This window comes from Pseudopipra pipra, chromosome 7 (assembly GCF_036250125.1).
Source record: "Pseudopipra pipra isolate bDixPip1 chromosome 7, bDixPip1.hap1, whole genome shotgun sequence".
Lineage (NCBI taxonomy): Eukaryota > Metazoa > Chordata > Aves > Passeriformes > Pipridae > Pseudopipra > Pseudopipra pipra.
This window is the reverse complement of record NC_087555.1, coordinates 23,451,106-23,467,913: the sequence shown is the minus strand read 5'-3', so window position 1 is coordinate 23,467,913 and position 16,808 is coordinate 23,451,106. Positions and strand designations below refer to the sequence as shown.

The window sequence follows — 16,808 nt, the reverse complement described above, 5'->3', positions numbered from 1 at the left end:
CTCTGCCCTGATCCAATGACACTGCCAGAGAAGGGGAAGAGGGGGAGGTCGGCTAGGTTCCCCATGAGCCTCTCTGCTAATATGGAAAGGTGCTGGCCCTTTTCTATCTTTGCAAGTGGAGCTGAGCTGCAGGCCCAGGGCGGCAGGCGCGGAGAAGGGGAGCCTAGCCAAGGAATGTGACATATCAGAGGCAGCTGCCACTTCAGGAGAGGGGGCAGAGAGAGCACAGCTCGCCGGGGGCCGTGCGGGACGGGACGGGTGAGGGGGGGGACGCCACGGCCCCAGCACTGGGACGGCTCAGCGAGCGGCCGGCACCGTGGGACTCATACCCAGGCTGGCAAGGAGCAGGTGCCGAGGTGCTGGGCGGGCTTGGGGTCGCAGCAGAGCATGGGGTGTGAGTGCCACGCTGCATTGGGCGCTCGGTGAGCAGCGGCTGGGCAAGCAGGAACCCGACCCCCGGCCTAAATATAGCCCCTTGCTTGCCCACAGCACTTCGACCTTCTGGGCTGCAGGCTGTGGGGGGAGACGCTGAACTAGACAGCATCAGGACCGGGGGGCTGCTACTGCCCCGGTGCCCCTGGCAGGCACCCAACACCCCCAGACTGCAGGCAGGGGGAGAAGAGGGGCACAACGTGCTGGTTTGGGGTGACAGGAGTCACGGGTGGGAGGGAGGGAGCTGCAGACCATGCACCGAGCACAGGGACGTGGTGGCACGAGTAGGGATGGTGGAGAGCCCCGTGCAGCCCCGCCGAGCCCCGGCATCCCCCCAAAGCGTGCCAAGGTCACAGTGGAACCGGGAGTGCCCGAGGAGGGCCCGGTTCGCCTGGCGGCACCGTGTTTTGTGCGGAAACTGAAGAACGCTGCAATCGGCACTGGCTGTGACATCCGGCTGCGGGTGGTGGTGGTGGGCAACCCCCGGCCCAGCCTCCGCTGGTACCGAAACCAAGAGCAGCTGCCCCAGGGTGGGGAGGAGTATGGCACCCTCTGGATCCGAGACAGCAAGAAGGAGGATGCCGGCGTGTACACATGTGTCGCTGAAAATGAGCGGGGAGAAGCCATGACCAGTGCTGTGCTGGCCATCATTGACATGGAAGGTAAGGGTGGCGTGGCTGCCAGCACGGGTGTGCTGGCACAGATGGGGGCACAGGTTTGCCGAGGGTGGCAGAGGTGCTTTGCAAGCTCTTGATTCAGTGTGTGCCCTGGGGCCAGACAGGGCTGCTGAGCTTTGCTGTTTTCACCCTGCTGCAGGCTGGGGTGCCCAGTGCCGGCAGCACCGGGGTGGCTCTCCAGCCTGGAGCGAGCATGTGGCTGCAGTACTCACTGCCAGGCAAGGCTGGGTGCCAGGGCTGGGCACAGAGCTGTCGGGAGCATGTGATGCCAAGCCTGCTCAGGGCAGGAGGAGAGAGAGAGATAGAGACAGAGAGAGATAGGTATGGGGGTCGGGCGCACGGCATTGGTGGTACCACCCACCACAGCTACCAACACGGTCCCCAATACACCCTGAGCACCAGCTGTCCGTGGGCAGAACTTCTGTGGTATCACCATCACAGCTTTACCAGGCACTGGAGCTGCACTGGGAAAACAGGGACCCCGGTGGAGCTGGGTGGAGGTAACATGGTAAGAGGCAGGGCTGACAAGTAGGTGGAGCCTGTGCCCTGCAGTGGGCGGGACCTAGTTGTTAATTAGCCAAGGAAAATTAAACAGCATTTGCTGGTCCCTGTGGCAGCCCCTCTGCTCATCAACCATGACCCCTGAGTGCAGCAGCCAGACAGGGAGTGGGCCTCATCCTGTACAGGGGCCAGGCAAGTTTGGGGCTCAGCCCACTCTGCCCCATCATCATGGAATCACGTCATAGAATCATTTGTGTCAGAAAAGACCTCTAAGATCATTGAGTCCAACTGTTAACCCATCACTGTCAAGTCCATCATCAAACCATGTCCCCAAGTGACACAACTGCATGTCTTCTAAATACCTCTGGGGATGGTGACTCCACCACTTCCCTGGGCATCCTGTTCCAGTACTAAATCTTCCCTGGCACAAATGGAGGCCATTTCCCCATGGAGGATGGATGCAACCTGCTTGAGACACTGAAGTGTTGGGAAATGTGGAGGCTGGTGGCACTGCTCTGAAATGTGAGCTGAGCTGCCTGCACGGGGACAATGAGGGCATGGATTGAGGAAAGCAACGCTGAGCCCTGAGATTCCAGGGAAGGAGCTGCAGCACAGGAGGCACACCAGAGATGTTGCCCCTTGAGGGGGGACTGGATGGCAGTGGCAGGTCAGAAGGAATGCTGGCAGTGCTGAAGAGGAGCACTGGAGGAATAGGAGGTATTGTGCTCTGAGAGCCAGGAGTCTGGAAAAGTGGTGTTTGGAGGATGGAAGAAGATGTATGTGCTGCTCACGAGCCTGGTGGGATAACAGGAGGATTGGAGAAGCATGCAAGAGGGGTCCTGCCCTGCAGTGGATCTGCAGAGAGTGACTGTACATCACACCTTTGGGAATCGTGTCACCGTGCAGTCGGATGTGTGGTGTGATGTGTGCAGAATGGGAGACAGGTACTGTCCCAGGGGTGGGGCAGCAGGGCATCACCCTGTTCTCACACTCTGGTGTGCAGCTGCACCTTACCATGGGCACACCAGCCTGGGCCTCACTGCCTCTGCCCAGCAGCATGGCCCAGTCTGATTTCCCCAGGTGCCCGTTCCCGTTGTGCTGACGCACTCATCCCTGCTCCCAATTCCCAGCTGCTGGCCCTCACCACCGCCTTTCTGGGACAGCTGAGGGAGGGACCGAGCAGCCAGGATTGCCTAACGTGCAGTGTGAATGTCACCCTGCCATGGGCACTCCTCCCAGCAGGCTCTTGGCCGTGGACGCACCACCGTTGAGCAAACAGGCACCCAAAAAACCAGCCCTGTGGCAGAGATGCCTCTGGTGCTATGCGCAATCTGGGGCACAGGGATGGGTGAGGAGCAGGGCAGCCCCCAATGTGGGTTTGTCCCCACACCAGGGCAGAACAGTCTCTGTGGTGTGACGTGGCAGTGCCCAGGGAGCACCATGTCCTGCTGGATGCTGATGTGGAGGTGATGGATGGGATGCAGTGGGGGTCCAGCCCTATCACCTGGCCCCATTGAGGGGTTCTGGCACTCAACGTGTTCACCTCCTGTGGCCACTTTCTCCCTGCCACCAGCTGAGCAGTGAGACAGGTCATTGTGTGAAAAGAGAGGAGCTGTGTCACCGCTCTACACCCATCTGCCCTGACACGTTGCTGGGACATGTGCCATGGCTCACTGGCCTCTAGCATAGAGGCCCTGGTTGCTTAGGGCCTACACACACTTCCCACCAAGACCTAGCTCTCCAGGGATTGTGGAAGTTCCACTCATGGCTCCGCTATCCTTATACTGGGAAGGGACACTGCATCCTTGCTCCCTGGGGCACTCTGTGAGCCAGGTCATCAGCCAGCTGTGGGGCAAGGGAAATGTGTGCAAGGTCCCCAGGCAGGATGAAGTCTTTCTCTGGACTTGCAGTCTCAATCCCCTGTGTCTAGAGGTATTGGGATGCCCTTGCTCCATTTGCCTCTGATGGGTTGTGGTCTCTGGTGGGCACAGAGTCCAGTCCTCCCCCTTTTCTCCGTGGTGCACAGGCCAGGCTGCAGCTCTCTCTGGGGCCAGCATCAGCTCTCCCCAGGGTGGCTCAGGTGGCTTAAGGGGGGCTCCATGCTGCCCATCTCTGCACTCAGCCCTGGCAGCTCCTCCTGCACCAGCTCAGCAGTCCCCCTTGCTCACACAAGCCCGATTTAGCTCTTCTAATCTCTTGCCCTGAATCTGTCGCTCCACCCCACTAATGATTTTCTCCCGCTCTTCTCCCAGGTTCCCTGAGTGCGTCAGTGCTCGGCAAGGGGAGTGGGGAGCACATGTGTGGGGCTGTCCAGACAGCCAGGGGCAGGGGCTACCAGGGGCATACCATCCCCACTGTACCATGCCGTCTTCCCCTTGTCCCATTGCTCTGTCCTTCTCCTGCTGCAGGTTCTCCCTCATGCCCTGGCTCCATGGGTGCAGGTAGGGTGCATTGACCCTTCTCACACCAGCACCAGGCTGATCCAGGGGCTTCCCAGGTCCATTCAGAGATCCTCCTTCCACACCCTTCCAGCTAGCCCTGGTCCCCACCATGGCTCCACTGCCACAAGGCTTGTTAAAGCCTCTATCACCTCTCAGCTGTATCTTCTGAATTTTTTCCCTGTAAATTGGATTAAATCACCTCTTAAGAACCTGAGCTAATATCCTTTTAGAGCCCAGCCCTCCCTCACTGTGCCAGCACTGCCTGATCCTCCCCATCCAAGCTGCCTCTTGTTTCAAGGTTGGATGTGTCCATCTTGGGCTCCCAGTGCAGAGTCTTGCTCTGTTTGCCTCCACCTGGACTCAGCAATCAAACTGCCTTGGAACCTTTCCTCTGCCCAAGGAACAGCTTGCACCCGCCTGGATTTGGGGGCAGGAGCTGCTTGTGTGTGGTGGCCCTGCAAAGCCCTTTCCTGTGCAGGGAGTTACAGTGGGACAGTGTAGGCATTATTTTTCAGCTGGTGGTCCATGGCGATGACAATGAACCCCACTGGGGATGGCTGTGATAAGAGTATCCCCGATGGCTCGGCATCTCTGGCCATTTATCTCAGTGCCTAATTTTAGTCCCATACTTTGTGGTGCCATGCCCATGTCGAATGCCAGCTGCCCCAGAGCAGCTCCCAGCTCTGCCCCCAGCCACCTGGGCAGGGGGCTGATGTGGTGGCCACATGTGCTGGGTCCCCATCCCAGGTCTGGTGGAGTGAGAGTGCTGCTCCCCGGTGAGCAGGGCGGTGGGTGCAGCTGTCCAGTCAGTCACCTCCACCCCTGCCCTCTCGCCTGCTGCTGGGGGGTTATTTTTGCTGAGGAATGTGCCGTCCCCTCGGATTCTGGCGGGCTGCAGGGCTTGTGTTACAGGCGTGAGGCCGAAACCCAGGCCTGCAGTTGGGTAAATATAGCACCGACGTTCAGGACTGCATGATGGGATGACAGCCTTTTCCTCCTCCCAGCACTCCCAGTGCCCCTCCCGCCTCCTGACACCAAAAGGTTACTGCCCTGGCATGGTAGCACTGGGAAAGGGCTGGTTACTTCCACCCTGCTGCCTGCACTCTTGCCTGCTTTCCCCCATCCTCTGCATGCAGCCCTTCAGTCCTGGCAAGGGGGATGCCGGGAGTGGGGCTGGCAGGGCAGAGATGAAATGCCTTCTGCTGTCCTGCTCTATGTTCAGGCACCCAAAGCCAAGGTCACGTTGCTGTCCTGCATCCTTGTGCTCTCTGCCTGCAGTAAGCACTGTGTGCTCAGGAACCATTCTCATGGCAGCAAGGGGAAGTGATGCTGGGGAGGGCACTGGGGTGTCCCAGCCCTTGGGAGAGGGGTCACAGCACAGTACTGCTCTTGCCCAGGGCCAAAAACTGCTGTGGTGCTGCCCTGCCCATTGACAAGGGACATCCTGCTGCTGTACTTATTTCCCCTGGGGACAGGACTGGGGATGGTCCCCACCTTCCCAGGCTCCCATCACCTCCTCCTGCAGACCATCCCCAGCAGCTCCGGAAGGTGCAAATGCATGAAAGATTCATGCCCTGATCTCCTCCTACCCAAGATGCTGCATGCACACACCAACATCAATTATTCAAGCACGGAGAAAAGTGGGCTGCTGGCTGGGGCCGGGCGCTGGTGCCAGGCTGGAGATGTGGTGCTGGATCAGGATACATGCAGGGCTCCAAAGAGGCCCAGCAAGGCATAGAGAGCTTCGGTTCTTGGAACAGTGGAATTGATTCTGCATTTTGAGCAAATGTTTGCTGTCTGCCTTGCTCAGGGCCAATGCGTGTCCAGTGGGTGAAGCTGGAGCTGGGTGGCAACGGGTGACCTGCTTCAGCTCTGCCTCTTGTCCATGTTATGGTTGCATTGGCTCCCATCCCCTGCCCTATGTCCCTGACCTGCACAGGAGCAGGGCAGTGTCAGGGCTGCCCGCGGGCTGGGGCAGGGCAGAGGGGCTGCCCTGGGTGCAGGCAGCCATCACCTCCCATAAAAGACCCCTTCTGCGGACTCTGGCTTTGCCCTGGAGCAGGGATTTGCAGGTACTGTTGCCTCTGGAAAGGACTTTTGGTCCCTGCAGCTGGCACAGCCCCTTGGAGGTGACCCAGTTATTCCCAGGAGTGCAGCATCTCTGGGGCAGACCAGTCACTCCTGAGGCTTTTGCTGAGGGATGGCTACAGAGCCACAGTTGCAGGGAAGGGCTTTGTGCCCAGCCAGCCAGGAGCCGTGGCCAATGAGGCAGCAGATCTGTCAGTCGGAGGATACAAGAGTGACCATATTTTGGCTGGATACAGGTGGTCGCTCCCTGGGGCCAGCACTGGGGCTGGACCTGAGGGTGCTGTGGTGACAGCACCCTTGCCCTGGCACCACCATGTGCCAAATACAAGCCTTGGTGCTTCTTCCCAGCATCCCTGATGAGGCTTTTAATCCCACTGGAGTGTGAAAAAAAGGCACAGGCTCTGTGGGTATGCATCAGGATCACAGGCATGCACAGCCAGGGTGACAGCACCTGGCAGGAAAACCCTGGGTGCAGGTACTCTGACAGACATGAGCCCCATAATTCACCTCTTTACCTGGCCCTGGCTCAGGGGTACCCATCTCTGTCCCCAATGCTGGGGAGCCCAGCAGAGACCTCTGGCTCTGACAAGAGATTCCCTTAATGCCAGTTCTGGCATTTGTAGGACTCGTCTGACGTGCAGGGTCTCCACGGAAACCCCGCAGCATCACTCGAATTGTGGGACTGACAGAAATGTTGTATAAACAGCTACTTTTGTACTGGGTAATTTGCAAGTTATTATGGAGTCATGAAAAGCCTCACGTTTGGAGTCATGAGCTGGGAGGGGAAGCAGAAAAAAATCTGCCAGCGCTGCCAAGGATCACGGGGAGCGTGATGCCTATGTGCAGCCATTTGTGGGGTGGCTGCCTCCCCAGGGGACAGGTGAACAGCATGGGGACAAGCACTGGGTGGGGAGGCCTCCAGCAGTGTCCCCATGGATCCTCTGCAGTGGGAGGAGGCAGCACAAACAGCTGATGGGGCTGGGACCTTGGCAGCCTATCCAGGAGCCTGGGAAGGGGGCTGATGAGCATGGTGGGGTTTGGTGAGTTGGTGAGGCAGGGCACTGAGCCGTGGGGCACCAAGAGCTGTGGGTGGCATGGCAGGCAGGGCAGACCCTGTGGGGCTGAAACTGCCCCTCTGTCCTATTTGCAGCATCACCCAGAGAATAGGGATAGGCCAGCAGGGGTGGGGACAGTCAGCTAGGGAAGGTGTGCCAGCACCCCAGGAGCACTAATAGGTCTTAATGGCCCTGACCAGCCTCACTGGGGACTCCCACCCACAGCTTCTGCCCACATCCTAGGAGCCCCATCACAGCTCAGTCCTGGGCACCCACTCTTGGCTCTGAGCTGTGCTGTGGGTCCTCACCCCAGCACAAGGGGATGTCTTGGGTGTGTCATGCCACATGGACAGGGAGAACAACCTACCTTCCCTGGTCAAGATTGTGTCCCCAGCCACGAAGCAGTGATGCTACCCCAGGGCTGAGCAGCCCAGCCCTGCCATCCTGTGTGGGCCCTGAGGCACCTGGGGGGCAGGTCTGCCCTAGAGCACTGGGTGCTTGGGGCTGGAGACCATGTGGTTTGCCAGGGGGATTGCTGTGAAAGACTGTGCCCATATTAGCTCCTGTCACATACAAGCAGGTCAGCAGCGCTGTGACCCACACCTGTCTTGGTAAGGGGATCTTTCTGCATTGCCAGTGACTGGAAGATGTGGGGGACTGCGTGGAGGCTGGCAGAGTGATGGCAAACCTGGATCTTGGCTGGGCAGTGCCATAGCACATTGTGGCTGTGCTGATAGGTGCAGGGTTGTGGCAGCTGTGGCAGTGAAACTGCCCTGTTTGGGGACACTTTGGAGGTAGCACATGGAGTGCTGGCGTGGTGTGTTGTGCTGTTGCTATTCCAGTTGGCCTTCATGTGGGAGTTGCAGTGGTGGTCTGTGTCCTAGGAGAGAAGAACCCCTGTCCCAAGCTGTGGGGCAGGATGGAGAACAGTGGTACAGCCACATTGCCTGGCAAGGGACTCGGAGTCCTGGGTGCTGTACAGACAAAGCCAGAGGAGGGGAGGCCATGTGCCCGCCCCAGCTGCACCTCTCCCCCCCCCCCAACGACGGCACCACCTGTGCCCTGCCTGTCCCCCGCCGCTGTCACTGTGTGCCAGGGCTGGCGGGGAGGCGGAGGCGGAGGCAGGCGGGGGAAGGATGGAGGGAGGAGCGCTCCAGTGATGCTTCATGCTCCAGCCCTTCTGAGAGCCCAACCTGGCTAGCCCCTTCCTCTCCCTCCACCGTCCTCGGCTACCGGCGGTGGAGGATGCACGGAGCACCGCTTGCCCCCCCGGCGTGCTGACAGAGGGGACCCCGCCGGGAGCGGGCTGCCGTCCTGACGGGCCTGAGCCGGCGTCACCGCGCCAGCAGGGCTCTGCAGAAGCATGAAGAAGATCTGGGTGAAGAAGCGTTTCCAGGTAAGGGCTCTGGGCTGCCGCGCCGGCGGGTGCCGGGAGGAGGGGGCAGTGCCGGGAGCGTATCGGGATGCGAATGGATGCTAGTGGGGACGGGGATGGAGATGGGGATAAAGATGGGGATGGGGATGTTCCTCCAGCCCTGCCGTTACCGCCGGAGCTCCCCAGGGCTTTGCCCATCGCCGGCTCCAGCCCCGCTTGCAGAGCCGCCAGCTGCTTGCCTGGCCTCGCCAGCCCGGGCAGGAGGGGCAGGGGGCAGGGGCTCAGCACCGCCTGTGCCAGCAGCCAGGATGGGACACCCGTCGGGGGCTTTCCCCCACGCCGCTCTCTCCCCTCGCTGCCCTCTGGAGTCGGGGGGAAATGGAGGCTGCTTCATGGCTCCCCCCAGCCCCGCTGCCGGTGGTCACGGAGCTGGAGACGAGGCTTTGCATGCGTCATCCCCTCCGCGTCAGGAGCATGCCTGGCACAGGCAAGGCTCCTCCGCGGGCCCGCCGCACGCTCCGCTGCCGAGCAAGGAACAAGGACGTCACTTGGCCTCGGCGGGGGGTGGAGGATGGAGAGCATACTTCCAGGAAGCCCCCAAGCCCCAGTTCCCCGAGGCATATAGACCCAATGCGGGCACATAGCCTCCCCGCTGTCACCCTGCCTGGTGGCCCAGAAGGGACCAGGGAGCGGCTGTCACCCGCAGCTCCTTCCCAGGGGTGCAGGATGCACTGGGGGGATACAGGTCTGCAGGGGCTCTGGGAGCCAGGTGTTGGGCGTCCCTCTGGGGCAGGGAGGTTTGCACAGCCTGGCTGCCCCATACGCCCTTGGGGGCAGCAAGCCCAGGGACTTGCCCGTGTGGTGGGGCAGGGTCCTGCACCGCTGGCCGAGCATGGGGGAGTATCAGAACACCCACAGTGGCTGTGTCTCTGCACCAGGCAAGCCACACATTCCCTCTCCTCCTCGCTGCATCCCTGCTCCTTGTCTGCCTGTCACAAGTGGCACCAGTGCCGTGTGGTGCTGGGCTCCACATGTAAGGTGGTGGCAGGCTCCATGGTCCCAGGAGCTCTTCACTCCCCTGACTCCTCTTGGCCCTATGGCCATGGTGAGGGATGTCCCATACCTGGGCCAGGGCAGGACCCCAACCTGAGCAGGTGGATCCATGTCTAGCACACGGGAAGAAGATCTCACCTAGCTGCCCTGTGGGGCAGGGCTGAAACTGGGTGCTGGTCTCAGCCAGCTCTTCTCTCCACCCTGGGCTGGGTAGGCACAGAGCATGCTCCTGGGGCTCCTCCACCCCAAATGCAAATGAAATCTCAGGTAGGAGGATCACCTCTGCTCTCCGTCTGTCACCTTTGTGCAGACCCCGGCCCCACAGCAAGCCCCGAGCTGCTCCTGCCCCCTTTTCACCTCCTGGTTGGGGGTGACACTGCATCACCCAGTGCTAGCTCCCTGATGGGCTGTGGGTGGGTGCTGTGTGCCCGAGGCGGGTCCAGTCTGTGGGGAGCCCTGATCCAGCAGGGACCGGTTGTGGGGCAGAGGGGAGGGGTCTCGTAGCTCTGGGCAACGGAGCCCAGCCCAGGCCTGCTGGGTGCAGTCACCATATTTGATGGGGAGCCGATGGCGCCAGTCCCTGGGGAAGCCACAAGAGTACCCGATAATGGCACTCAATTGCATTTTCATTTTTTAATGGGGGAATTATCCGCCGATGGTGCAGTTAATCACTCATCTATCTTTCCCTGGCCTGGAAGACGGGCTGCCAGCCAGAACCAGCACAGTCAGCCGAGGAGGGGAGGTGAAGCCTGGCTCAGCCTGAATACAAATGTGTCTCGTGCAGCCGCTGCCCTCTGGCCAGCACTGCATGAAGGCAGGGGGCTGGTGGGAGCCCCCAAATTCTGCCCATGTGCAGGGGCTGCTGCTACAGTGGCAGCAGCTTTGGGACATGTAAAATGAGCCTGCTGCCCTTCCAAGGGCAACTAACTGCTGGCCATGCTTGGCTGTCTGTTCCTGGTGGCTGGCTGTCCCTGGGGTCTAGCTGTCCATGACCTGCTTGGGAGCTATGGGGGGCAGGAGGGGCTGGCAGAACAAAGGGCTTTAAGACAGCTGAGTGTCCAGCCCTAGGCTCCACACTGGGGAGATAGGGCATGGGATGTCAGTGTCCTGGGGAGACCCTGTCACCCAGACTGGCTGGGAAGGATGCTTAGTCCTGGCAGCCCAACCCTGCCTGTCTGCACTCCACATTCCCGCTCCTGCCTACCTTGGAGATCACCCCATCCCTCTGCTTTCCTGGGAGATGATGCTGGTGCACAGCCTGGCAGACAGGCTGCCCTTAGCCCGTCCCTCCCTTGGCAAGTAGGTGCCCAGCCCTGGGCTGCGGCGCAGAGGGCAGCCAAGTTGGCAGGGAGCTCTTGGCATCTCCAAACCATGCTCAGGTCCCACCTGCCTGCCCAGACAGCGTGGGCGAGCACAACCCCTACACTTCCAGCCCTGCACTGATGGGCCAGTTCCGTGCTGCATGTGCCAGGCAGCCTCTCTTGCAACTGGCACAGCTTCCTCTGGGGATGGGGGACAGTGGCTGGGACAGTGCCCATGGCAGTGCCTGGGCCAGTGCTTGAAAGACATTTTGCTGGCCCAGTCTCCACACTGGCTGGGTGGCTCTGAAGGGGCATTTGGCAGCAGCCCAGGCAAAGACCTTGCTGCAGGTGGTGCTGGCTACAGACAGCGGTTCTGGGGCACCTGTGCTGCCCAGGGCTGTCACTCCTGGGCATGGGCTGAGGCGCAAGGATGGGGTGCACAGTGCCATCACCAGGGGGACTCTGTCTGTGTGTGCGTGCGCGCACAGGTGTATGTGAGTGTGTGTGCATGGCTGGGCATGCGCTACACGTGCCCACCTACACCCATCCATCTCTGCGTGCGTGTGGGGGTGTGTGCCTGTGGGTACCCTGCGGGTGTGCAGCGAGTGTGCGTGTGTGTGGTGCCGGGTGTGCCCTGCCAGTGGGAGGGTGTGAGCAGCACCACGTGCGCTGTGCCGGACTGTGTGTGAGCAGCTGTGGGTGTGAGCAGCGCTGCGTGTGTCAGGGTGGGGTGTGTGCGTGCGGGTGCGCCATGCCAGCAGTGTGCGTGTGTGAGCAGGTGCGTATCGCCCTGCCATGGGTAACACTCTCTTCTCTTTTCCTTTGCAGAAGACAGGCCACTCGCGGCGCTTCGGGCGCTTCACGCATGGTGCGTTGAGTTACCAGGACCCGACTCCCCCCGCCACCCCAAGTGTGCCAGGATGGGGTCCTCCACCATGCTGCATGGGGCAGCGAGCAGAGGCTAGGCAGGGCTGGGCTGCATCTTGCCAACCCCAAAATAGGGTCCTGGTCAGCCAGGGACTCATAGTGTTCCCCACAAGGCTGGGCTGCTCCTGGCCCTGCAGCTCTACTTCCTTAGGGGCTGCCAGGCTGTTGTGGCCAGGATGGGGAGCCTGATGCAATGGCAGTGGCAGTGCATGGGGCAGCTGGCGGTGTGCCGGGCTGCAGAGGGGTGGCTTGGAATGGAGGAAGCAGTGTGGCTCCCCCTTATGCCTTGACAGTGCAGGGGAGGGGAGCAGTTGTAGGGCGGGGGACATGTTCCTTACTGCAGGTGTCTGTTGTGGCAGCTTGCGAGAGCTTGAGCAGTGGCAAGGAGGAAACTCAGTCTCTCCCAGGCAGTATCGCACTGGCTTTCCTGGAATGGGACATTAGGATAACACTGATCTGGCCTTGCCACATCCTGCCCATGAGGAGGTTCTTACTGATGCTCTGCCCTGAGCATCTTGGCTTTTAACCGCAGCTGTGCCCCACAGCACAGCTGTATTGTGCAGCACTTGCACTGGTGGGGCAGGGGATGCACATGTACATGCCAGAGGGAGGCTTCTTGCACATGGACACGTGTCTCCGTGTACTCCAGCACCCTCAGAGCACCCATCTGGGGCACATACTGGGAGGTCCAGTCCCAGGCTGCGGTGTCCTGTGAAGCATAGCGATGTATGGATACTGCAGTGGTGAGGCCAGCAGCTCCAGGGAGAGGAGGTGGCTGTCCTGCTGGGCAGCATGTGGCTGTGGCGTGGGGAGGGGATGGTGCTGTGCACTGAACAGGTGGGAGGGCGTGTGCGAAGAGGGTCTCTGTGCAGTGCTGGAGCGGCGTGCAGTGAATATGGTGCAGACTGGAGACATGGTGGGGAAATGCTGGGGACAAGAGCCCTCCCTGCTGCCCCCCGCGTCTCTGCAGGCCGGGCCGATAACCGGGTGTTGATGTCTCTCTCTCTCTTGCTGCCCCTATGGAAGCGAAGTTTTCCGCTCCTGCAGGAAACAAAGCTACGGTAGGAAGACCCCTTCCTGATGCCAGCTCTGTACCCAGAGTGGGCCCTGTGCCCCAGCCTGCCACCCTGCCCCATCACCACCATTATCCCCCTGCTCTGCCTTTTCATCCCCATGCCACCTCTGCCAGCTGCATTCCCATCATTGTCACTGTCTCCCTTTCTCCCATCATCTAACACTGCTCCTGCCTGCTTTGCCTTGCTGCACTTTCCCACTCTCAGTCCTGCCTTTCCCTGGCAGCTTGTCCCTGCAGGTCACAGTCATGGCCCCTGCCCTGGAGCTGCCTGGGCACTGCTATCCTGCTTCTGGAGGCAGTGGGTCTGCAAGGGGCAGTGCCAGTGTGGTCTGCTGTCTCTGTGTTCCCTCACCACCTGCTTTCCCTTTCCATCCCAGACTCGGAGACAGGCGAGGATGAATCCAGCGACCCCCAGGTGACGCAGCGCAGCAATCTCCAGGATGAGACGGCCTTCAGCACCCCCACGGGTGAGCAGGGATGCCTGGCTGGCATAGAGACCCAGCACTGGCTGCTGGACATGACTCCTTGCAAAGCCTCTGCTGGCCCAGCTTCGAGGGTCTCCATGGAGGGGGAGCTGTGATCCACCCATGCAAAGGGGAGAGGGCTTGAGGCAGTAGGGTGCTGCTCAGGACATGTTGGGACACCCCATGGTGGCTCAGCCCTCTTCAAGTAGGGTACTGGGCTTGTCTCCACATGCACCTGGTGTCGGCTCATCCTTCTCCTTTCAGGTGGGTCTGACACCCTCGTGGACGCCTCCATGAACACGACGCCAACCTCAGTGCTGGCCCTGTCACAGGCAGAGGAGCGCTCCAGCTGGTCCGGCAGCCAGCAGACCGTGGTGGAGAAGGAGACAGATGCCAGCCTCCCCTCACGGGGACCCTACCTCCGCCCCGCTGCCTGGCCGCAGCCACAGGGAACCCCAAGGCAAGCAAACACACCGGCCCCACGTGGCGCCGAGGTCCGGCACCTGGGCGTGGAGCCGCTAGTGCGGGCATCACGGGCTAATCTGGTGGGCACAAGCTGGGGGTCGGAGGATAGCCTTTCAGTGGCCAGCGACCCCTACGGCAGCGCCTTCAGCCTGTACCGAGGACGGGCGCTCTCGCTCCACGTGTAAGTAGCCGGGGAAGCACATGGAGGGGACATCATGCTGGGGCCATCTCCTTCCAATCACTGCAGCCATCTCCTCCCCTCTGCCTGGGCTTTCTTTGCCTTTGCCATCCTGGATGAGGAGTGGGGACTCTGAGCAATAGGCAGCCTGTTTCTAGTGAGGAGGTGGGAGCAACCGAGGCTAGGGGTGATGTAGGGTGGGATCCCTTTCTGCTGTGGCCAGGTTGAGGCTGGGGGTGTCCTCTGCACGACTGCGTGAGCCACAGTATCCCACCCACAGACTGTGCCATGGATGTTTCCCATCCAACCGAGACATGGCACTCTGTGCAGCCTAGGGTGTCAGGAACTGGAGGTGCATGGCAGTCTGGGACACCTACTGGCAAGTCTCTATCACCAAGAGCCTCCACCACATAGGGGTGGCAGTAGGGGCCAGGGACATGCTGCTTCCGCAGGTCCTGCTGACATGCTCAGAGCCCCTGTCCCTCCCTGCCACCTTTGGCTCCCATCCCCACAGGCCTGCTCCTTCGACTTCCATCCCGCCCTTTTTTTGTTCAAGGCTGCTTGTTCCACCAGAACCTCATCTCCACCTTATGATTTCTGCTCTGCATTTCCTGAGGCCCTCTGTGGGCACTGGGGTGGGAGGATGGGCCCACAGCAGCATGTGCACAGGCAGGGCTTGTAGCCTTGGGGACCCTCTCTGGCTTGTGGAAAAGTTGGCCTGTGCTGCCCTGCCTCGGCACACCAAGACACTCCAGCAAACTGGGGCACCTCCCCAGCCCTGGGTCCTGTCTGCATGGTGGCCCTGAGGAGGGCATTCACTGGGTATTCCAGCATCACCCTGCTGCCCCACGTGAGTATTCCTGGGCAAGGGGACATGGCTGTGTTCCAGCAGCCCAGGACTCTCACATAACTCAGCCAGCTCCCAGTGGCCTTGGGATGACCGGATGCCCTCACCAGGGCTCCTTGAGGCTCCCATGTTCCATAGCTGCTCTGACTGTCTGCCCCCCTTGCCATGTCCCATTGGGCACTGTGGTGCAGGCTGGGAGCTGGGATGCAGCCAGGTGTGAGGGTGGGCTCTGAACCATGCTCCTCTGTCTCTGCCCTTGCAGCAGCATCCCCCAGGGGGGCTACCGGAGGGATGACTTCCACAGAGGCCCCGTCTCTCCGAAGCCTGGGGCAGAGCCCCCGAGATCCCCCGCTGCCCTGCCACTGACTGCCAAGCCACCCATTGTCCGCTCACCATCTCCCCGTGCTGGCACGTGCCTGCCACCGCCCACTGGTGCAGCATCCCAGCCTGCTGCCCGTGGCCCTGGCGTCCCCTCCTTCACACCCGTGACCCCTCGGAAGAAGTCCTCAGTGCCAGTTGAGTACCAGGACGTTGTCCCTGAGGAGTACGAGGAGAAGATCAAGAGGCCCAAGTCCTCTGGGTACTCACAGGGCAGCACACAAGAGTCCCGTCCCCAGACACCAATGAGTGACACATCTGGCCGCATCTCTGTCCGGGCATCCCCCAAGCTGGTGCGTGCTGGCTCCAGGATCTTTGAGAGGCTGCAGTACTTTGAGGAGCGGCAGAGGAGCCTGGAGCAGGCTGACAGCCCCTTCCCCCCACACTCCAGCCTGCCCTTGCGCAAGACGCGCTCATTTGACCAGCCTGGCTCTGGTTTGCGCCGTGCCAGCACGCCGGGTGGCTCACGGGAGGACCTGCGGGAAGGCGGCCACTGGGAGCCGGGCAGCACGGCAGCGTGCCGGCGTTTGGCCTTCCGGCAGAAAGCTGCATCCTTTGACGAGCGGGGCAAGTTCGCCAACCGTGTCTATGCCATCGAGCACAAGTTTGCAGAGGAGCTGACCCGCATCAAACGGACGGTCTCCAAGCAGCAGCTGCGGCGCTCCCAGGAGCTGTGCAAAGCCGGATTGCCCCCGGCACCCTCACCCCCAGCAGCCAGCGAGCCCCCTGGCCCCCGTACCCCTCGCACCCCCTCCACTCAGGGCGCTGGCGGACGCAAGACACTGCCACCAAAGACCTGCCCACCAGCAGAGAGCACGCACGTCATCCAGCACCTGGCACTTTCCAGCGTGGTGCTGGTGGGACCCGACGGGGAGCCAGAGACAGGGGGACAGCGGGGGAGGAGAGCCCCAGCGATGGGTGGTGGGGTGGCTGGACAGCCCAGCTCAGCGGAGGATGCGGCTGCCAGGAAGGGTCTGCAGCAAGAAGGCACTGGGGAAGTGAAGAAGAAGGAGCAGTGGCCATTAGCACAAGCCACCCCGCAGGGAAGGATGTCCCTTTCGCAGGCAGGTCCCACTGAAGGCAGCCCATGCCCAGATGGAGGCCCCACCAGTGGAGCCCGTGGCCCCAGGGCAGTGAGCGAAGCTCTGGCTGCCCGACTGGCTGTGCCCCATGGACTGTATCGGCGGCCGGAGACACCCACGGAGGTGCGATTCCTGCCCTGGGCGAAACCAGGGATGGAGCAGGAGGCTCGTCTGGAGAGAAGCTTGGCAGGACAGCATGGTGTGGGCAGGGACGTGGAGAGAAGGCAGATGAAAGTGTCAGAGAAGAAAGAGAGTGGCCGGATGGCTCAAGAAGGCAGGAGCACACGGAGCAAGGGGAAGGGACGCCGAGCCAGGCCCACCTCTCCAGAGCTAGGTAGGGGCACAGCTTTCTGTCCTCCTGCAGGCACAGAGCTGGCCTGACCAGCCCCTGAGTGGGATGGGGGACCTCCAGCCTGCCCCTGGGAGGCATGGGAAGTCCAGGCTGTGCCAGAGAGCACAAGGGTGGAGT

General features: G+C 61.3%; 1 protein-coding gene across 7 annotated transcripts in view; it reads left to right on the top strand.

Moving 5' to 3' along the window:
• Positions 1–244: 244 nt before the first annotated feature.
• SPEG (striated muscle enriched protein kinase) overlaps positions 245–16,808 on the top strand; it is a 39,094-nt gene continuing 22,530 nt past the window's right edge. The window contains exons 1-6 of one of the 7 annotated variants that reach the window (XM_064661110.1): positions 8,342–8,590; positions 11,752–11,791; positions 12,877–12,911; positions 13,303–13,392; positions 13,654–14,035; positions 15,142–16,673. In XM_064661110.1, the coding sequence (XP_064517180.1) occupies positions 13,683–14,035; positions 15,142–16,673 (1,885 nt within the window). In that variant the 5' untranslated portion in view covers positions 8,342–8,590; positions 11,752–11,791; positions 12,877–12,911; positions 13,303–13,392; positions 13,654–13,682. Of the gene's footprint in view, positions 1,095–8,341; positions 8,591–11,751; positions 11,792–12,876; positions 12,912–13,302; positions 13,393–13,653; positions 14,036–15,141; positions 16,674–16,808 lie in introns of those variants that run through there. The other 6 variants (XM_064661109.1, XM_064661104.1, XM_064661108.1 and 3 more) reach the window with 6 other exon arrangements.